This window comes from Cryptotermes secundus, unplaced genomic scaffold (assembly GCF_002891405.2).
Source record: "Cryptotermes secundus unplaced genomic scaffold, Csec_1.0 scaffold791, whole genome shotgun sequence".
Lineage (NCBI taxonomy): Eukaryota > Metazoa > Arthropoda > Insecta > Blattodea > Kalotermitidae > Cryptotermes > Cryptotermes secundus.
In genome coordinates, this window is record NW_019734323.1 from 627,385 (window position 1) to 650,859 (window position 23,475).

General features: G+C 39.3%; 1 protein-coding gene across 1 annotated transcript; it reads left to right on the plus strand.

Annotated features, from left to right (window-relative positions):
* Positions 1 to 1,219: 1,219 nt before the first annotated feature.
* Positions 1,220 to 22,673, plus strand: LOC111868660 (synaptotagmin-7-like; the record flags this gene model as incomplete). Its single annotated transcript, XM_023859524.2, is given in 6 exon segments — positions 1,220 to 1,612; positions 6,840 to 6,940; positions 9,805 to 9,916; positions 10,865 to 10,996; positions 12,939 to 13,089; positions 22,564 to 22,673. Coding segments are annotated over 5 exon segments (600 nt in total), but the record flags the coding sequence as incomplete, so codon positions are not given.
* Between the last annotated feature and the right edge of the window lie 802 nt (positions 22,674 to 23,475).

A 23,475-nucleotide genomic window follows, 5' to 3' on the forward strand; every position in this document is an offset into this window, starting at 1 on the left:
TTACAATTAGTGTGTTAAAACCCGCTGCCAGGATACGACTAGTGAAGACTGAGAAGACTTAGCGCGCGCTGGTGATTTGCAAAGTGTGGAAATCAGCGATAACGCTGTAATTACTTATGGCTCCAACTTGTGTCAACAAATTCAACATCCAACCCATACCATAAACTAAAATCATGACAATATACATAACTGAATCCTTACGGGGAATTTGATGGTATAGTCGATCGAGGAACTACGCTACAAGCCGGAAGATTGCGGGTTCGATTCCCGGTGAGGTCATTGCAGTTTTCAATTGACCTAATCCTTCCAGGCGCACTATGGCCCTGGGGTTGACTCAGCCTCTAACAGAAATGAGTACCAAGAATCTTCCTGCGGGTAAAGGGCGGCCGGCGCGTAAGGCTGACAACCTCACCGCCATCTGTGAGCCTACTGTCTAAAAAATGTGGGAGCCTCGATGTCTCACAACCCTATGGAACTGCACAGCCTGTTACAGGGATAGCTTTACGTAACTGAATGATTACTGTTGATTAGTATGGGTGTAACATTTTGTCTCACATTACGGGGAGAATATATAGATTGAAAGTGTCTGAGAATAGGATCCTGAGGGGAGTGTTCGGATGCAGGGGGGAGAAATCAATAATAGGATCGAAAAAATGCAACGTAATTTGTATTCCTCACTAAAAATGGTTAGGATCATCAAATGAAAGAGGGTGAGATGAGCGGAGCATGTAGCATATTCAAGGAAGAGGAAAGACATGTACGTGTGTGTGTGTGTGTGTATATATATATATAAACTTTTGGTTTCAAACACTTGTAGGATCAGGCGCAGATGGAAGGATAATATTAAAATGGGCACTGAAGAAATGGGTGAGAGTGTCGACTCGATTCATTCAATGAAGGAGTTGAAAAAGCTTGGGGGATTTTGTGAATTCTACAATGAAGCTTCAGTTTCGATAACATACGGGGTATTTCCTGACGACAATTTGTTGCACAATATTTCGTTCCTGGGATTGCTCCCCATGCTGAGTTTTCTCGTAATTCTCGAGCAATAATGGCGCCAACTTCATTACGTCATCACCGCTTGTGCAGTTGATATAACGTCGAGTAACTGGCCAAGATGTAGCGTCGATGTGCGCCGATCGCGTCCGACTAGCCCCGAATTCTGTGGATGGGTGTGCGCGTCTGGCGTCCGGGCCTCAGTGCGCTTTCCTCTCGTCAGTGTACACAACGGCGTGGGTAGTGTCCAGCCGGGACTCGAAATCAATCCCCCTCGCTGACCGTGTGCACTGATCCGGTTCTTCATTTCAATTTAAAGCAGACGAAATAAAACTGCAGTAACTCTTAACGCAACTAAAACAAAGCAGCAACGTAAATAACAATACTAACAATAACAATAATAGTAATAGTAATAATAACAATAATAATATTAATTTACGGGAAAGTCACAATACGTAACAGCAACAATAAGAACAACTCTGAAGGCCGAGCACCTGTTGGATTAGGCAATAATGTGAGCTGCAGTGAGATCGATTGGAGGCGGTGCGCTGAATCTTGTGTTCTATTTCTGTTGGAAGTGTTGCCATGACGACGTCGAGATGTCCCACGTGACCCAGTGAGTACAATCCGCACTGGAAGTATGCTACTGCAAGGCTCAAGATGAAGTTATTTTCCTTCATGTTCCTTTTCCTTTCTGGGTAGTTTATTTTACGGCTCTGTTAGTATCTGAGTGGGCGGATGGCTGGCTGGTAACTAATGACGGAAGCGGTCATGGCCCAGTCGAGGTACAATCCCGGAATTTGCCTGCAAGGACTGAAGAAAAGCACGATAGACCTCAGCAAGCATAGCCGGTATCCCAGGCGAAAGATTCGAACCGAGTACCTCCCGCATACAAGGCTATGATTTTATAGCTGGCCCCAGATTATTCTGTTTTCTGTTTCTGGAATAACCTGAAAGCGTAACGCTTGTACCGACCGCAAAATCCTGTTTGTAGCGACCCCTTAACTTCGTTCTTGCTCTTTGCCCTCATCACTGTAAAAGTAAAGTTGTCCCTGTACTTAACTCACACGAAGAAGACTAACTGGTATAGCTCATGTGTTCGTGACTTCGGATCTGATGTAAGTGAGCAGTTAGTTTCACGTCCCGATCGCTTTATCCTCAGGGAACGAACCCTGGTACCCATTGGATAAGTGGCTGGGTGGTCCCCAGATCTGGTCTGGAGAAAATCTTGTGTCTCTAACGAGAATCGAATCATGATTCTCATGACTACCAGGCCGTAGTCCGGTAGTTATAACGACTGGGATGAGGCTGCTCATTATTTTTCGTTCAATGTTTTCATAATTTAATTCTACCTTCCTTCGCCCTTTCCATCTACAAGAACCGTCCATTTCTTTCTAAATTTTTATATATAGCAATTCCTTCAGCCTAATGTTTCAGACACAAAACGCATACGTTAACTTTCCCATTTTGCATGTGACAAGAATGAAGATGGCGATATATGCACGGCATAATAATTCTGGCACGTTCGAAAGAGATAATTTAAATTTTAATGAAGTAACGATTGTAGCAACATATTCAATTGTGTTTTAAGATCTTCTATGCACATGAAGAGCTGTAAATTTAGGCGGAAAGAAACTTAGTTTAATTATTGTCAACAATGGGTGACTTCGGTAGTCTTCGGATGTTCTGACGATCATCGTTTATTGTTGAATGTACAGGCTGGGAATAGTATGCATAGAGTTCTGTCTCTTTAGGAAACTTCAAGAATTAGAGAGAGAGAGAGAGAGAGGAAGAAAGAAAATTACAACATGAAGGGCTCGTTTAATTTTTCTCTGTAACGTTTCCTAGGGACATTTTTCACTCCCATAAATATTTGGCGAGTCCCGTTTGAGATATACGCTGAAATGCGTCTGCCTCCTCATGTAGCGTCCGTTACAACTTGATTTAACGGAAATTTAACGTGGCTAGACGATTTCTTGTAAAATTCTTCTGCAACAATTTCCGTGGAAATCTGTTCTGCTGTTCCCGAGTTGTAGGCACAGATGAGTGTAAGAAGAAACTGATGTGAACTTATATAAGGCTCCATAGCGATTTGAACTCTCCTTTGAAGGTGCAGTTCTGATCTGATTGATTCAGAGGCTTGAAATTTACAGAAATGCTGAACTCTGCATGTATATGCATGCATTATAGAACTCTGACAAATTATCCACATATGAAGAGGTGTCTTATTAGTGTACATTGTACGGGAGGCATATCTGGTTTAAGACGCAATCTGATTTCTTGAGAAATGGGAAATAGGTGTCTATTAGTAATATAGCCATAGCATATAAGGGAGCTGCTGACGTGGGAAATGAGAAGCTAACAAGAGAAAAGTTTGCTTGTGAAGCGCCATACTCGGTACTCAGAATCTCGTTCGTAGATAACTTTAACATCCTTGTCCCTTATAACGGAAAGATATGCCTGTGTTTTGCGATGTTCAGACCAATCTAAATCGAGTTATACCGGATAAAAGTACTAATGTTATGTGGCTGAAAGAATGACTGAAGGAAAATGACGAAATTCGAGTAAGAAGAAAACCTGCTCGTCTAGTGCGTATTCGTATGGGGGCGTGGCTTGGCTTTGTTGCCTCCAAACGCCTGCAATGCAATCTAACCTTTCGGTCACCTGATCAACAGGTCCCACATCAAAGAAAACATTCCTCGTCCCTATTATCAACGTCAGTGATCCCTGTCGTGGGCGTTTCCAAGGGCGAGACAGCCAGAAATTTTGCGAACAGGTCTATGTTTAAATCTTGTAAGACTATTTTGTAAGATCACCCTGGAGTTGCTTTTCATTTATGTTGAAATATTATTGGCGCCACATATAAAAATAATTTATGTTTTTTATTACTATCTGATGTTTAGTTCCCGTTTTTCAGTTCTGATTTTTATCAAAAAAATGTCACCGATTTGGGGAAGATACCTATCATACCCCTCTCTCACCTACGCCCACGAATTCATTTCGCGCACAAGACGTTATTGACCGTTAAAGCAGATCGTGCGTGTCGTTACAAGCATCCTCTAGGCGCTACTGGAACGACCCAGGAACAGTAGCGAGAGGATAATAAAACTAATGCGGAGAGTTTAAGAGGCCTTGGTTATGCGATGTGGTCCACAAGACGATCCCCTAGTGGGCTCAACTCCAATGACTATCCACCGCTTTTAACAAAAAACATGACATCTCTTGAAGAGTTTTGCCTTTTGGTATATAACGCCTTGTAGTTCGGTGAAAGCAGTCTCTTTTCTGCGTCATGTTGGTTTCCTGCTTGGCTTATTTTTCGACCATAAAAATGGGGGCCACATGATCTTCCGAAACGTTGGTTGGCTTTCAACGTACTTCACGGCGTTATATGCTTAAAGGTAGAACTCCTAACCATTGGCGTGGGATCCTCGAATTCTATATAAGCTTCGTTTCCATAAAACAGAGAACACATTATGAATATTGTGATATAGTTTCTATTATGGCAATTTTTATAGCGATTTTCAAAATGATCTGAATAGGGTAATATTTTCAAGTTAAAACATTAATTATTTCCTCCTTCAGTTTGTGGATTTTAAACAATTGTTGCTGGAATGGAAAATGTTACGCTTGGCTGCCTTCAAAGGTTTAAATCCCACGCTGAAAGTCTTCAGGGTTCTTGTAAATTTATCTCTGGAAAACTCATTAGCAACACTTTTGTCTTGCAAACACACGAGACGGTCGTCACGGAGAAATTTCTGCCCAAAGTATTGTTTATTTCGGTTATATTTCCTGCTGCAATGACTTACGTATGTTGGAATTCGTTTCAAGAAACTGTAAATATGCTGTTCCTGTTCGTTTGTCATCGAATGCTGGTGTCTCTTACTTTTTCCCTGTCATCACTAATTGGAAAAGTATTTGTTTCTTCTTCTTCACTAGTACGCGTGCACGACCTCTTAATATTCGATGAATATAACAAAAGGCAACTTTGCTTACTTCTGTTCCGTCATTAATTCGTTGAACGCGATATGCCGCCGTTTGGTTCGTACTTGAGTTTTCCGGTTTTCCACGCCCCTTCTATATCCCTTGAACATGAAACGCTATATCTGAGTTTTCAAACCCATGAACCAGGTGAAAAACGCCTTTTCTTACTTTTCATACTTTCACGTTACATGGCATTTGGCGTTCGCACTCGGTTCCAATACGGGCTGGAGGCGTTATTCCCTTCTCTCCTGTACGATTTATGGGCCTACACTCCGGAAATGTTCTCTTTTGTGTCTGCGTAATGCTAATTAATATGGGCTAGCACTAACAAGTGTTCCGTTCTTGCGCAAATTATCTTTCTCCTTGTCCATTGTTGCACTTCCTGGAGTGTTTACTTCTGCATTCTAATTTTGTGAAAATGGTATTATTACCCTAAAAGGAAAGGGAATAATCGTGTGCCTCTAACGCCACAGCAATTATTTTCTTCACTAAGCAAAGGGTGTAATAAATTTGCTCGTCTATATGTGACTGTGGGAGAAATTAACAGTCCACATATGCAAAAAAAATGCAGTTCAAAACGCTAGGTCGGCACTCAACATTTGAAGTATTTTATGAAGAGGAATATTTGTGTCACTATATGATCAGCTTACAGTCGTCAAATATCTGCATTATAGGAGAAACAAAATTAACCACATTGAGAAACTTGTTAAAGAAAAACTAGTATATTCAGCGAGGGATAAAAACCCCCACGCCATCCGCTTGATGAAACAGCGTCTCTATCAAACACACGGGACATCCCTGGAGAAGATGTCAATGTTCTTTCACTTAAACAATAAATACCGGCATTAGAAACAGTGCGTAGTATCTCTTTCTTATTAACAATTTTGGAACGGTACAATGAAACAGCCCTGTTTCGGAAACCGTTTGGAATAGGACACAATGTTTTGCTTAGAATGACCGGTACTGTGACCTCCAAGAATAGTGACCTTTCCCCTTGCGACATCCTGAATACAGTATTATTATTATTATTATTATTATTATTAGAGGGGGTGGGTTTCCCCATGCACCGCGACTAATACTCTATTGTACGTCCCCCTTTGACATTCTACCAGTCGCCATACCCTACCGGTACTGATGTGTGCTATCAGCCCCGTTCAGCCAACGAGGTCGGCCCTCGGTACCCGATACTTCCCCCATCTACCAGAGGCATTGGAAACTACTTGGGCGGGAAACTTTTTGCCTAATTTTGCTCAGAGGTCTCCTAGAGACATCAGGATCGTTTACGTGCCGTAAATCTACGATACGGGACCCACGGCTTAAAGTCCCTCCCGGAGGACTTGTCCCAGGAATTTTTCCGCCCTTAAAAATTTCACGAGGTGGGAACGTTACCCCTAGACTACGGAGGCCGCTGAATATAGCACTATCATCCCAGTCTTCAAATAGCATTGTGGACATCGGGCGCTGCAATTTACGAGTAATAACATTTCCACCCACCGAAATCTGTTTAAAAATGAAGCAATTTTCGTACTTGACGCTGCTGCTCGGATGGTCATCCTGTGTTTCATGTTCTGAAGGCTGTCATACCGCTGCGTCCTCCAGAATAAGTCGTAAATGTTCAACAGCCGTGTGCACAAGTAATGAAATGAAAATTCTTTGCTTCGATTTTCACTTAAAATGCACTTTCCTTTCCACATTTTAATGTTCACAAATTTTACAAAACATAATCACACTCGCACTGAAAGTCTACAGTCATTTGATCCTAGTCATTATCAGACAGGGCAGTATCCGATGACGGGAGTAGAGCACCCGTAACTATGTCCTTCACACCAGACGTCTCTAAAAGCCGATGTGTTCTGTTGCAGACGGCGATGGACGTGACTGACCTGCTCCTGACCGCCATTCCCATCACGCTTGGCGTTACCCTCATTCTGTGCTGCTATTTCCACAAGTGCGCCCCATCCAGGTATGTCTTTGTGGAACCCTCAGCGCAAGAGCCTCCAACCGTTGGGAGAGGCTTATAATTCATAGCGGGCACCACAAGAATTTAGCGAAAGAAAATATGACTTTAAAAAAATTAATTACAGTTCATTGCGCATCTGCCGCCTCTGTGGTCTAGTGGTCAGAGTTCCTGGCTAGAGATCCAGAGGTCCCGGATTCGATTCCCGGTGCTACACGATTTTATGAGAAGTGGGTCTGGAATGGGGTCACTCAGCCCCGTGAGGATAATTGAGGAGCTATTTCAAGGAAATAGCGGCTCCGGTCTAAAGAAAACGAGATGAACGGCCGTGGGGATCCGTTGCGCTGACCACGTGACGCTCTCTATCCGCAAGAGTTGGCACTAACTTCGCTGACAAGTAGCTGTTGATCGGTCGGTATAGTTTGCTTGCTGACTACAGGCCACAGAGTTCATTGTGCATCTAGTCTTATCACAAGGCATTTTCAAAACATTGTTTTGGCATATGCTGTCTCACATAAAGTAACCTTTCTCTCACTATGTATCGCCATTATTTACACTTAAACATTTTATTTGTTGTGATCCTTGAAGACAGAGGGAATAATCAGATCTCTTGGACATTACACGGAGATTTGTTTAATAGGAAATCACCATGCAGTTTGCAATTATCAGTGAGCAATTGGGAAATTGTTATGAATATTTTATAATTCTTGCCAGGACAACAATGTGTCTGCAGGAATATGTCTGGCTATCTGTGGCTTACAGTGTTCATAGGTGCCATTTGCAATAATGATAGCGTGGAAAACATCATAACTTCAGTGTGTGTGCTCACTGTTGGTAGGAGTGAAGTCTGAATAGTGTGAACAACATTGTTGAAATTTGGCATTTTAGTACAACCAATGAATTCTGAACTAAATTCTCCTGTTTATGTCTCAGAAACAGTTGCAGACTTTAATGTTAATATTTTGGTCATCCATATCAGTTAGTGGGCTTGTGTTAAGTAAGAGTAAAATCACAGAGATATTTCGGCAATTGCTTGGTAGCCAAAGACTTATACAAATTTACGAGTATAAGACCCTTGCTAGACCAGAATTATCTTATGGTAATGAATCATGATTTATAAGGACAGATGAAAGACAGTTGGTATCAACAGAAATGTGTTTCATAAAAGCTCCCACAGTATACAACCATTCAGACAGCAGAAGGAAGGACAAAATCACAGGATAAACATAAATTCCACAAATAACAGAATTCACACAGCAATACAGAAGAAACTGGAAAGAACATGGTGATGGTAAGATGGTAACAGATGGTAGAAGATGGTAACAATAAATAGCAGTGTTTCAGTCAATTTTACAACGTTAAACTTTGCCACATAAAGACGCATCTAGACAATTACTTTTATATTCAGGGATTTTTTTTCAGCCAGCAACATACCAGCAAACTATGGATGTGTACAAGAAAATTGTACTGTGATTTTCATCACAGTTGATAAAATGTTTAGAGAGACAAAAAAAAAAATCTTGCCATGTACTTTCCATTAGGGATTGCTAGGTTTTGGCAAATGTATGCAGAATTCCTGAAAACAAATATCTAACACACATCATGATTTGATTACTGAAGTGGCTGTGTTCCATAAGCATATCTGCAGTTTTGTGGTTTCATTGGCCAGACAACATACCCAAGCCTTAATCCTGAAGAGACCCCTGCATCCCTGTATAAAACCAAGTATTGTGCCAAGAATCCTATTTATTTCCATATGTTAGAAAACTGGTCAATAAATTCATGGCAGTATACATTTGGTTCAACAAAGGGAGAGGAAAACAGGGTGCAACCTGCTGGAAATAAACGTTTAGAAATGGTTGAAGACAGTATTCATTTTTCTAGAATGAATAACGATTCTACTGGGTAATAACAGCATGAATTTTCTATAAGAAATAAGTAACTTTTTGTAACATAAGTGGTTAAAATATTGAACAAGGTTGTGGAATAAAGATTATTGAAGTCTATTTTCAGTTACAATGTACAACAGAGAGCTATACTGCTAAGCTTTGTAAACAGTGTGCTGAAGAGTGAGCAAGCTTGTAGCTCGTATTCAGTATTACTGGGTTTTGGAGTTTGTTCATCATCCAGTATTCTAAAGAACACTAAAAAACACTAAAGAACACAACATTTCAGGAACTGGATCTATTTCTGTCCTCTGGTGAGGGGGTGGGACACACCTACTCTGTTGGGTCTCTTAGAATAGTTAACCTCTACCACTGATCCAGTGATTGGTGTTAGCCCTTTCTAGTGTATCCAACTGAGTAGGTGTCTCCCAGTGCCTGACTTTGGGATGGAAACAAATCCAGTTTTTTAAACAATGTGTTCTTAAGAATACCGTATAATGGACAAAGTAAAAAAACCCAGCAACCCTGAGTCTCATACACCATCATCAGAAGTCTTTACAATCTACTTCTAGCTTACAGCTTGTATTGAAAATGCAGAGGAAGAAGAAATATATTAATTTACTTAAATACATTTCAACTACACTGGTTATTTGTGACATAGTCAATAATATATTATAAAATTAAAAATTACACTTAAACAAAAAATAAATATTTGTAATGACCTTTCCTTCATAAAATAATTATACCGCCATGATTTAATCACTCTGATTTTGTTTCTGAGAATGGATATGCTGTATGTGAAGGTGAAATTCTTTGTACAACAAAGCAGTTTTCATGCTGCACATTCTACTCCTAGTAGTAATCACTGTTGGCCTTCATCATAGATTGGGGGTTATCTGATGATGATACCAGGCTACAACTCTTATCAAAAATATCAAGTGCATGAAAGTTTCAAACTTTCTATAAGTTGTTTAATACTTGCAGGAAGAAGTCATCACCAGAAGCAGGCATTGTGACGGTCTCGATCCTGGAGTCTCTGCCCATGGTGCCAAATGTCAGAGTGCTGCCCTATGTGGAAAACAAACAGAATACAGTGGTGGGTAAATGAGTGTGTACATTTGGAGTCCTCTGATTCTGACACTACAATTGATATATAGCCACTTGAAAGCTGTGCTTATTCATGGAAGTCTGCCTATTGGAAACACCGACTAATTATTTAGTGAATTCCAGACTCATCAATGAGCACTGACAATGGGGTTTGGGCTGCTGGTGGGTGGTCCCATGGTCAATGCAACGAATCCCCATTGTCGTTAATTTCGGTTCTCTAGACCGGTGCAGTAACTAAATGCAACTAATAATTTGCCAAATCTTCCAAATATAAATACAGACTTCAGTAACTTCACTTAATTAAAAGTAAACCAATGACATTTCCTTCACATGAACTGTGATTATTTACAACCATGACTTAGCCAAATTGAATTAGGTAACAGCCTTTCTTCTCAAGAGATGCAATGATTGCACTACCATTGCATGATTACTACTACCATATTTATGGAAAACATCTGCCTAGACATGAAGCTGAACAAATGGGCTCAAACTGTAAGGATTCTGACTTCTACTTGCGAGGTGCCCAGTCAAAATTTCAGCTGGGACACCGGCATCCTTACTGGGGTCTTTTGTGGATTTCTTCAGTCTCCCCACACGAGTGTTGGAACAACACCTTAAATAAGACCACAACTGCTGTTGTATATCCTTTCTAATTGATTATCCACTGTCATTAAATTATTTGTTGCTACGTAGTCANCTTAAATAAGACCACAACTGCTGTTGTAACACTCTCTTTAAACCACAAGTAAATTAATCAAATATAACACAGGAAGATTAAGTGAGCATTAAAGCTTTCTATTCTGCTGCATTCAAACCTTTTATACTTTACTTCTTCATGAATGCAAATTAGTTTGTCAGAGACTCCAGAAATTCCAAAGATATGTCCAAAACCTGCACCCACTACAATATTGAGCCTGTTATGCCTTGTCTTTCCTAGGCTCAGCAGTTGCAGCAGAATATAGCGACCCTGCAGTTGGACAGGAGCAGCATGGATCATACACGGGGGCACATATCTTTCACTCTCAAGTACAATGCTCATGACACCAAACTAAAAGTCCTCATTCAGTCTGTGAGTACACTCAGTGTAGTTCAAGTGAAATCTCTTTCTTCATTTACTCCCAGGCATCAGGCATGAAAAACATTTCAATTCAATTAATTCTTGAACGTATATCATCATCTGTACTCTTTACATGGCACATTGGACAAAATGTTGTAGAGAATGAATAGAAATGTTTTTTTTCTTTCAATATCCCTTGAAAACCACTGCCACTGTCATTTATTGTTGCCATTATTGGTTTCATAAATTAGGACCAACGGCCTGTTAGAATATTACCTAGCCTGTTATTAATATGCTCATTCTCTTATGCTTTCTTTCCAGAAATTTTCAAACTCACAGCATGCATATTCAGTGAAACAGTGTTACCCTACGGTTCCTCAAAGAGAGAATTGTGCTTTCTTAGTGTCCCTCAAAGAGAGAATTTTGGTTTCCTAGTGTCCATCTAGGGTTATAATGTGAGAGAGTGGATTAATTGAATGGTTATCTATGGAATACATAGCTAAAGATGAAAGTTGCCAAGTTTTTCTGATGTTTTCAACAGAAAATACACTATCAATTTATGGATATCCAGAATATATGATTCTTTAAACTCTTCTTATTTACTTTCTAGTTACTGTATAGTAAATATACTGTCAATATTCAAACCAATTTCATAGAACAGAATTATTCTTCAGAAGCTAAGAGTCACACAGCTATTCAAGCACATCCTTTTCCTTTATGAAATCTGAAGATTGATTACTGTGTTCACAGGAGCCAACTACCGGTTCTTATCATGAGCCACTTGAACCCCAGTCCATACTTTGCACCCAATTTCTTTAAGATCCGTTTTAATATTATTTCCTCATCTTTGTAGACATCTACCAACTGGTTTTTACTCTTCAGGCTTAAACAAAACTTTTGTATGCATCTCCCTCTTATAACATTATTTTAATGCCTTAATATAAGTTCTTTGCAGTGATGAAAACTGACTTTGCCAGTGATCTAGTATGAATTTCGTGCACAGAATTTAAATGACTTACTCCTGTATTTTTTATACTCCTCAGTACTTTGAGGTTATTCCTCTACAACTGTTACAGTATTTCCTCCTGCCATTGTAAAAATTAGAATTGAAAATGCTATACTTCACCTTCTGAAATACATAGTCCTATCCACCACACCTTGCAAAATTTGAATTTATCATTCATTTACTATCCTTCCATTTCATGCTGGGCAGCTACTGACAGCCTCATAAAATAATCCACAAAACAATTCTTATATCTGTAAAACATATATATTCTTTAGTATAATTTAGAAAATTTTTATATATATATTTACCTCAATTTCTAACCATTTCGTGCACAGTTATTCGTCTCTTGACTTTCTTGTTTCAGTAAAGTTTAATGAAGTATGCACTGCATCTTGCTCTCCCTGGCTCAGTGGATACCTACCTTAACCTACCCTTCCTGTACTTCCTCTACCTTTCCATGTTCCCAGTGTCCACCATGCTTTACCTCTTCTGTCATTCCTCAGCAGCAACTCATTTGTTATCCAGGTAATGGTACCAATTCCACATGTTATACAGCACCACATTATGGCAGGCTGGGAGTGGCCTTAAACATGTTACCACTTGCAATTTTACTGAAAAAGAGGCATAATCATATATATGAATATTTTCATTACTGCTTGCGTGTTGATTCTATGGATACCCTGAAGTCCATTTGAGCCAATACGACAGGATTCCATAAGGAACTGTATTGCAGAACAAAATAATTTGTAATGGGTAAAGAAACTACTCAGGTATCCGCAGATGAACTACACAGGTTGTAACTGCTTGCGCAAAGCATTTAATATGTGTGACAGATAACTTAATACTGCATTTAAATGAGTTCAGTATGGTGTGCTTGCATTTCAGCGTTAACTGTAATATCTGTGAGTAATCTTGTCTCTTCTTATGGCATATACATTTGTTGTGTAGGCCAGGAATCTCCCGATGAGAGATTTTTTCCCTGGGAAATGCGACCCCTATGTTTGGGTGACACTGTTACCTGACAGGAAATATCGCTTCAAGACAAAGGTCAAGAAGAACATGCATCAACCCCACTGGTGCGAGACCTTCTGCTTTGAGGGTGAGTGAAATTCACAAACCTTTGTCCATGGCCGTGGCAGGTATAATCCTCTATTATTCTAGATGAAATTTTAAATTCTGTCTGCAATATCAAAAGGAAAGGTCCCAGTAAAACATGACACAACATAATGTGCCACAGACTTGAAAGTTTCAGTAATTACATACATCAATAAGTTGCAGAACAAAGAGTTAATGCAAAAGGCAGATCTACAGAAACGGAGATTAGGGTTCTTGTACACCTTATAAAAATGGGAACACAATGGTACAAGGCTGCAAAGAGATGAGAACTGTCTGCAGACAGAAAAAAACTCTGTGAAATAACAGTCTAAGAAACTGATGATACTGCATTAAAATATAATATTTCATAGAAGGTATGCAGTGAGGAAATTCTGTAAAAAAGTATAATATAATATCCCAATCTGTAAGCTGTTATAGCTGTACTGTGATGGAAGTCATACATACATGTACTTGCACTGTGATGTCACTATTTGTTTACATGTCTTGCTTAAATTCAGTATCATTTTTAAGAATGCTTTTAGCATTTCCCTTTTTACTTCATGTTATCCATCTGACTACTGATAAAGTGACATAATAATGTCAAGTCACAAATTAAATTAAAAAGAAAACAATCTCAGCACATTACAGTATCTTAGTATGAAGATCAATAATGGAAATATCATGGTTTCATTCAGTCTGTATAGTTAGTTAGTTAGTTATTTTGAGAGGGTTGGTTTCCCCATTCACCACAACCAGTTTGATCTACTGTGCTTCCCTCTATGATATTCTACCAGTCTCTATATCCTAGCGGTACTGGTGCTTACCATCAGTCCCGCCCAGCCAGCGAGACTGGCTCTACTAGCTGAGAGGTATCTATAATGTTTCCCCAATCTACCAGAGGTATTAGAGACTACTGTTGGNCTGTATAGTTAAGTATTACGGACAACTGTCTAAAACATTTAATACTTGCTCCTACCTCCAAAAAATATCATGTATATCAACAAGTTCCTATGAAAGTGAAAAAGAAAAAAAAAAAAGACAATAAAAATTGACTACTTTGGCACCAACATAAACTGTGAATGAACCATATTTTTCTAAATATGTTTTACAATTTAAAATATCTTACACCAACAGAACTCTATAATTATAAGTCTGAAAACAGACACTACTAGAAGAGAATCTCTGATAAAAACAAAGTAAAGAATATATGTTTCATTCAATTAAATATGAGACCACTGCAAGCTTGTGACACACTGTGATATTTGAGTGAAATAAAGATCTGAAAACAGCACTATGTTTTTCCACATGAATTAAACTTTCTATGTCACATGAAGGAGGGACCATGAATCAGGGCCATAGGCATTGATATATTGTCCAGGTTTTATGATTCTATCATATTTATAGCAACACTGTGTATTAGAGGAAGCTTTACACTGTACATCAATCCATTCATCTTTTAACTTATGCGCCACTCTCTCATCTGCAGATGGTGAAGCACGAGAAACAATATTAGCATACTGGTTACAGCCATATAATTTAAGAATTTTCTTTCAGAAGCCATCTGAAATAACGATCTCTGATTTAATCCAGGTATATAATATGGTCACAGATGACAGTCTTATGCATTATTATTTTTATTTTAATTTGTTTCTTGTGTGCGTTCCCTGGTGTGTCATACAATGGTCAACATGTTAAATAGGGTAGAGATTTAGTACAGCGTACTGAGACACTTGGATTGTGCTGCCCAGATCAGCCAATCGCTTAAAGCTATGCAACATCACAAAATAAATATTACAACTTTGAAAAGTGTAAAGTAGCACAGTTATCCAGACTTTGTATTCCAGTATAGAAACATGGTAACACAATGTTCCAATTCTTGGGCAACTTTTCAGGCTGGTCATGACTCGGGCTGATGTACGCTCATTATCACAGGTAAGAAGTTCTGTTGTTCAGGGCAATGTGCATGAAGCTGCACATTCAAGCATGCCTTGGCTGCGACCTTGTTAACTATAGAGCTAGTCTGATTCAATGAATTTGTTACAATGCCTTATTTTGTGAGGAATTAAAATTTGGTAACTACGCTGAGGGCAGTGTCTCAATGTCACATTGAGGAATAGCGGTGGAGATTTGGAAAATTTGTCACAGTGTTTACAGACCTGTTCTAATGAACCCAGATATGATTAGTTGATTGTGGTTTAAGGCTTGCCAATGTCAATGGTCACTGATATCAAGTGTTTTGATTCACGATGTATAGACTCCGTGGCCTGTAGTCCGCAAGCGAACTATGCCGACCAAGCGACCGCCGCTTGTCGGCGATGTTAGTGCCAACTTTTGTGGATAGAGGGTGTCACGTGGTCAGCGCAACAAATCCCCACAGCCATTAATTTCGGTTTCTAGACCGGGATTCATGTATAAAGGAGCAAAATATTAAGGCAGAAAATTGGCATATGTAAATGTGAGGGTTATTCAAATGGAAACCATTCACTGCATTGCTTGCAGATAAAACCTGCCAGAGATGATCATATGGTTGGGTGCATGACACACCGGCAATCACAAAATGGTGGTTGATGGTGTGCTAATGGGATGCCTGTATAAAAACCCATTATTTTTAATGACCTCTACAATTTCATCTAGAATAATTCCCAAAATAGTTTCATTTAAATAACCCTCACACAATCATAGAAGGAAAGAAAGAATTAACAAGGAAGTAATTTGTTTTTAAAAAAAAATGGAAGTACTGTACTATCAATGTACATAGTAACCTGCAGAATTCTTTGTGAAGTACCATATAAAAATGTTATTAGAAGTCATAAAGATTTGTTGTTAAGAAACAATGTGTGATCATTTAGACAGTTCATAGTGGCTTCAACTGCCAAAATTGTTTCTGACTGTCATCCTATGTTCACAGTTTACTGTGTTGGTTCTTTCATGCAAGATGTGATGTCTAAATCACCATAATGCAGTCAGCTTGGCTCAGACAGTGGAATGTAATTCATGTCAGATATAATGTTTATAACACTATAATTCAGTGAGCTGGGACCACATAGTGTTGGTTCTTCCACAATAGATGTGGTAAATATACTGCTCTAATTCAGTCAATTGAGAATACTTGTATATAGCAATATCAGATTAAGTGTGGTTGAAGTGGGGATCAAGCCCATAGGTGTTGACAAGAATTCGGCAAGCCAGGCATTCCTCCCCCTAGCTAATTAGAAAAACTAGATTTGAAGAATGGGACAAAGTATACCAAATATTTGTAATAACAATTTGAAGTAATTTTAAAAAAATTACTCTGTCCTGTAGACTGTAGGGACTTCAGTAAAAACAATGTGAAACAGATCATATGCATATTTGTAAGGACGTTTTCCGGCTGTTCCACCCTTGGAAAATATCTTGGTGGTACCCAAGATCAACTGCAATGGAGCAGTGTACATAACTCAGTCCTCTCATTTTATAATTTGCATGGACATGCTGGATTACTTCAAGAAAACTATCATCATGTGTTGGGGTGACTTACAGATGGGGTTTTTGATTGGATGATTGGATTTGCTGACACCCTATACAGACACACATTCACACACAACTGCAAACAGTACAGCGCTATCACTGATTTAAACACTTTGCATTCCACTGTTACATATGCATTAGGATTCTCAGTCTTCACTAGTCGTATCCTGGCAACGGATTTATAACATTCTCACTGTCACTTCAAATCACACATGAAGTCTTCTTTGCACCGCCTAATCCCTTCCTTGCCCTTATTCTGCAAATGTAAATTTTGAAGACTTAACTCAATTAAATTTTTCTGCTCCCAAGCACATATCCTGGCAGGCTGGAGTCTCAAAACTCGACTCTGCTCGACTTCACTACTCTTCTCTACTGCTGAACACTCCTTTATAACCACTCTGCATGGGCCACGCAGCCTCTATTTTTAAGGTGGCGTGTTTATTGATTCATTGCCTAGCAATGGATGTCCTAATGTTGCGCACGTTGGCTCTCACGGGAATACGTTTACTGAGTCGTTGCCTAGCAATGGGTCTATACATCGCACTGTGGACAACACTGGTGAAAGACATTGCATATAACTTCATTATTGACTTTGTTTACACTGTCTTGGAAGCAAAATTGATTGTCCTGCAGTAGGCCATTATGGACTACTGAACAGTGAACAAAAATAAAATCCTTCAGATTGGCAAAGCCTGCTTCAAGAAAACAGTCATTTCGCATTTGGGCCCATAGTGTGCATATTGTTATTTTCTTGTAGATGTGTGTATTTATTTAGGGATATGATCTCAATAAATTACTGAAATTTAATCAAAATCTTTTTTGGCGGTGGGGAACTGCCATTTTGTTTTGGGATCCATCTGAAGGGCCCTTATTTTTGGAGCTGCAATGTTCACATTAGCCTGGCACCAACCTAGAACAGATATACTCCTGAACACCTGAACTGAACGTGAACAGAATCTGTCCAGCTTTTTAGGTGTTTGTGAGGCACACATCCATATGTACATACATATACACTGACAGAATAACAAAAATCACTTTCTTGTAATCGTGGGACTCAAAACCTGTGTATCTGTCAAATTCTATTAAATAAGATAGACTTGAAAGGATTCTGACGATGGTGTATACTGTACTTCTTTTGGCTTATTTTGGACTTCACCAGTCTCTGAAATGTCGTGGTCTTTTGTCTTTTACATACCAGACGATGGGTGAAGTCCAAAATAAGCCAAAAGAAGTCTATTAAATAACTTTAGAACTTTACCACATTGTAGGATCTGAGGTTCTCACTGTGTTGGTCATGTAGACTTCTGTCTTCTGGGATATGCCATGTAGTCTGTTGAAAGTCAACTGACATTTCAGAGGAACATACTTTCATGCAATTGATTGATGATAGGCGGGTTTTGGATTGAGAAATGCATTTATGGAACAATTTTACACCTTCTGATTGCACTTTGAAAATGAATATCTGACAAAGACTAATGTCTTCGGTCACATTGCGTGGCAGTGGCTTCCAACGGCAGATGTTCCTCTGCTTCCAGGCTCACGTCCTTGCTGGTTGGTGAACATCTCAGGCCAGCCTCATACTCTGATTGCTTGCTTCAGCTGGTATTTCCATCAGCTGATGGCTACTGGGCTGAATTAACAGCCCAATTTGCCTCCTTCTATAGCCTCAGCATGGACCACATAGTAAACACCGCTTCCAATAATTCCTCCACTGTTGCATGCATACGTCGCTTAATGATTGCTCTGGTTTGTTGCGTGTTTACACAGCCGTTGCTTAGCAATGGCTGTTTATATGGTTCCCTTTTTCTGGTTGTCAGGCCTCGTATCATAATATTGCCTCCACAGACTGCACAGCATTTTATCCCAGAAAATAGAGCTTCTTATTGGCCATATTAGCACTGTCAACCATAGAGGCATATTTGTAAAGACACAACACAAAGCCTAACCTGAGGAGGTTTTCGGATATTTAATTCTGAGACCAGAAACAAATATCTAACCTTGTTGACATATATCAGGCAAATTCTAAAAATAGGCTTTGTGTGTTATTCATTTTTACAAATAAATGTCAAAGATAGACAGTACTGATGTGGTAGAATACATAACAGTAACTCTTAAAGTTATCTGGGCCATCTAATAACACATCAGTACCTGGTATTCCGCTAACATCTGACATAGTGAAGTATGACAAAATTGCAGAATGCCTGTCACCAGAACTTGAAAATCATCACATTTTCACTGTCACCAATTTCATCCATACTTAGGGCAAAAAGGTTTAGCCAGGCATGCAGTAGGCTTGCTTCAACATAGTGGAGTCAGAGACAATAGGAAAATATGTATACAATATTGCTAGTAAATACTGCTAATATTTTGGACATTGTTTATCATCTTGAATTTCTTATAAGCAAATGTTTCAGAAACTGGATCTATTTCTGTCATCAGATGAAAGGAGGAAAGTTTCCCATAGATTTTGGGCCATGAGATTAGCTGCCTCTAACAGCCACCTCTGAGTAAGAACCTTTCCCACTTTAGACTTTATGACAGAAACAGATCCACTTCTTGAAACATCATGTTTGCAAAAACTCAAGATGGTAGACGTGTCCTAAATAACACGCAACATGTCACAATATATATTTTTTTTTTTGTAGAACATCATCAGAAACATTTAGACTTAGCATTCATAGTGTTGAAGTCTAACTAGCATTTGTAGTAGAGCATCAGGGGCTTGGTAGCTATGCATGTTGATGTAGGTGAGTTTACTGATGGTAACTAGTACTGGCCATTTTGTATTGATTATTTCCCTTCTGCATGTATACACACATATTATGAATATGTATCTCCAATTTATTCTTATTCTGTTTTAAATCTTTCATTGTGAATAATGAACAAAGTAACGATTTTAAATGAGTTCAGCATCATTTATCTCAAACTGACATTAACTGATTTGTTACAATATAATAGATCTGTTCTTCGTTTGGCACAGGAATTAGAAATCTTTTTGGTTTCCTTATAGGAATGTAATGATTAATATTGTCGGTCAGTCAGTTAAACTGCTGCTGGCCTTAGCCAGCACAGTCATTCCTGTCTTCAGTCTCCTCAAAATCAACGACCAAGATTTTCATTCTTTCCTAGACATGTACCTGTTGTGAACTTAGGCCTCCTCTTCGACGATGGTGCTTCTTTTGTTTTTTCCTTATTAATTGTCAATGCAAAGTTCCTTCAAGCTCATCTATCACCCCCCTTCCTGGGGTGTGTGACTGCCAGGGATGGAAATGGCTCTTCAGAGTTAAGTACATGTTCCAGATTAGCAGAAGGGCTTGGAGAAATGGCTAAACANTTAATTGTCAATGCAAAGTTCCTTCAAGCTCATTTATCACCCCCCTTCCTGGGATGGAAATGGCTCTTCAGAGTTAGGTACATGTTCCAGATTAGCAGAAGGGCTTGGAGAAATGGCTAAACATTTTGTAAAGGATATGGTGAAGTTGGTCTAGAAGTAAACACAGAGATAACTAAGTATATTTCGCTGTCTAGTCACCAAACTGCAGGGCAAAATCATGACATAATCATTTGCTGTGTTAATTATCAATGTACCTTAGAAATCAAAACATATTGGGTTAAATACCTCAATACATTAAAAACCCATTGAAGTTTCAAAGGCAAGAAGTTCAAAAGAAATTCCATTTAAAATAATGTAACCTAAATAACTCGAAAGTTTCTGATAAGACCTACTATATGAAGATACTACACTTGATAGAGTAAAAATATACACAAAACCTTGACACTACACAGAGTGAATGTTTCTTCTTCAGTTGCCTATAAATATGAACTCTGTCAAAATAACTCGTAACGTCTCTTTTTCCCCATTCTGCCTGAGTTTTTGGTTTAGAGACAAAAAAATATTTTTAGACAATTTACGAATTTCACCAGTCACCGTTGTTTCTGTATTGCCAAATTCTGCTTTTGTATGTAAATGGGAAAGTAATAGAATTTTAATTATCACCCAGAAGAAACAGAGAGACAGGTGCAAGAAATTGCATTAGCTAGTCCTTCTATTCACATGGCCCGCAAGGCCACACATTTTCCTCGATACATTAGCTGATGGATACTTTGATCATAGATGGTCTCGTTTTGGCTGTTTAGGAAGCCCTCCACTGCAGAAATGACGTCATCATCGCCTTGGAATCACTNGAAGTGGCTTCTTTAGCTGTGGAAAGAGGAAGAAGTCGCTCGATGTCAGGTCTGGTGAATATGTTGGATGGGGGAGAATTTCATATCCCAAATTAGCAGCAAGTGTCGTTGTAGCGTTGTCATGAAGAAGTTGCACACCTTTTCCCAGCATTCTGCATCGATTTTTCTGGATTTCCTCCCATAATTTTCTCAGAAGGTTCTGGTAGTACTCGCCAGTGATGGTGACGCCCTTTTGCATGTAGTTGATCATGGTGACACCCTGCCAAACCCAGAACATGCTCAGCACCTTTCCTGATGACGGCTGGGACTTGGCCTTCTTTGGTGGAGGCGAGTCTACATGTTTCCACTGCTTGCTCATTTCCTTTGTTTCAGGGTCATAATGAGACACCCAACAACATTCATCCATCATGATCAGATGGTCAAAAAATTTCACTTTTTCATCTTGACACAACTGCAAAAGTTCCTTTGCCACATCCATTCTTTGCTGTTTTTGAACTGGTGTCAACAATCATGGCACCCAATGCGCAGTGACTTTCGTCATGTGTAACTTGCCATGGATGATGCTGAAAATCGACCCATGGCTAATGCGGCCCTCATTAACAATAGCTTCAATAGTTATGCGCCTATCGAATAGGATCTAGGCTTTCCACTTGTGCTACAATTCCCAGTTCCTCAGCAAGAGATGGTCTTCCACTTTGGGGGTTGTCTGTCCACAATGAAAGTGCCTCTTCCATCTGACCACTGTGTCGTATGGTGGTACACCTTCCTGATACACAGCAGTCATCTGATCATGGATCTCCCTGGCAGACTTCCCTTGAATATGCAGGAACCGTATCACAGCGCAAGCCTCCACTTTCTCAACCGACGTCGCCATTTTGCTTCTACCCCTTCCGGTGGCTCCCTCTGTTCACTTGGCACGGGAAAATTTGACTGTTAGGCAAGCTCAGGAAATGGGCCATCTCCCATATGGAACAATATTTCGGAATTATGATTTTCTCATGGTGATAATTAAAATATTATGACTTCCCATCATGTTTGTATTAATATATACTACCATCAGACTTTATTATGAATGATCCCAAATGCAGCCAGCTGGCAAAACTTTCAAAGTAAACAACTGTCATCTCCAGCTGCAGTTACCATAGATGTACACTCCAACGATCCACTCTTGTACATCAAATCACGATTTCATTTAATAGCCCTGCTACCAATAAAGGTTTTTTTTTGGCTAAGATTAAGAATTCAATACCAACTGCAACACAGGTAACACTGACTGCAGGCTCACATTCCTATCCATAATTACAGACAATGATTACTTCCACATAAGGACACAACAAGGAAAGAATTTCAAGCCTTAGCATTTGATATATACAAACTGAATATGTGTTAGTTCATAACCAAAAAATGCCTCAACCCTATCTGGCACATATGAGTACCTGTATACTTACTGAACACCTATTTTCAGCACTCAGAATACTCTGAGTTTCAGTCCAGGGGTTTTCAAAAGAAAAGAATTAACTTCAAGAATCATGCTGTAATGGCATGATCATAAGATAAGTTTCAGGGGCACTTGACCTTTGCTGAGAATTTTGGAGCATTTGGTTGACATCTGAAAGCATGATTCTGTCACTCTGGTACTTCCACTAACATGGAAATTCAGTGGTCAGTTTGTAATTCATGTGCAATTTCAAATCATATTTCTATGATGAGCACTTGTTGCTGGTATACAGATTTTGTATCAATATGCTGTGGACAGACTTTAACAGAATGTGTTGCTGTGTTGCAGATCTTCCAATTGAAAAGTTGCAGACGCAGGTTCTGCAGCTACATGTGTTTGACTATGATCGAATCACCAGAGATGACTCAATAGGAGAAGTTTTGCTACCACTTTGGCAGGTACTGCTACTCAATGATGTTAAAGTTAACTCAGCTGCTTCAAATACAATGCAAATGCCAATACAATAGGAATCAATGTGAACACAAATTTCAACTGAATTTACCCACATTGTAGGTTCAAAAATAGAGATGAAGTGGTTAGCAACCCTGCTTCATGTTTAGGAGACGTCAGTCTTGAATATCAGTCTGGAAACCAACTATCCTGACTGAGGGTTTTCATGATTGATCTCAGTGCTTCCAGGCAAATGACAGAAAATTAGCTTACAACAGGCCATCATTTCTATATTCCATATCCTTTATAGTTTTTAAAAGTAAAGTTAAAGTTGGCCGATAACATTAGCTGCGTGGTCTAAAGCATGAATTGTCTTCTCTTGCTTGGATGCTGGAATCATGGGTTCGAACCCCACTCAGAGCATGGATGTTTGGTATGTGTATGCGTTTATTCTGTGTTTGTGTTGTCCTGTGTTCAGGTAGCGGCCTTGTGACGGGCTGACACTCGTCCAAGGAGTCCTACCATCTGTGAAAAATGATTATGGAACTGAATAAGATGCCTGGGCCCTGAATGGGCTGGAAGAACAATTGAAAAAAAAAAGTTACAGTTGTCCAAATATTTCCTTATGAAACACACCATCAAGACATATGAGAGATTGAAGGTATAGTTCCTTACATTTTTAACCTCAGCAGTAGTTGCAGTGAGCTGGATGCACTCAGGGCCCTTTACCCCAGGAGAAATAGCTCCTGGTATTCATTGGATAAGAGTCTGGATAGGCCCCAGAGCTAGTCTTGATGCTGTGGAGAAGAG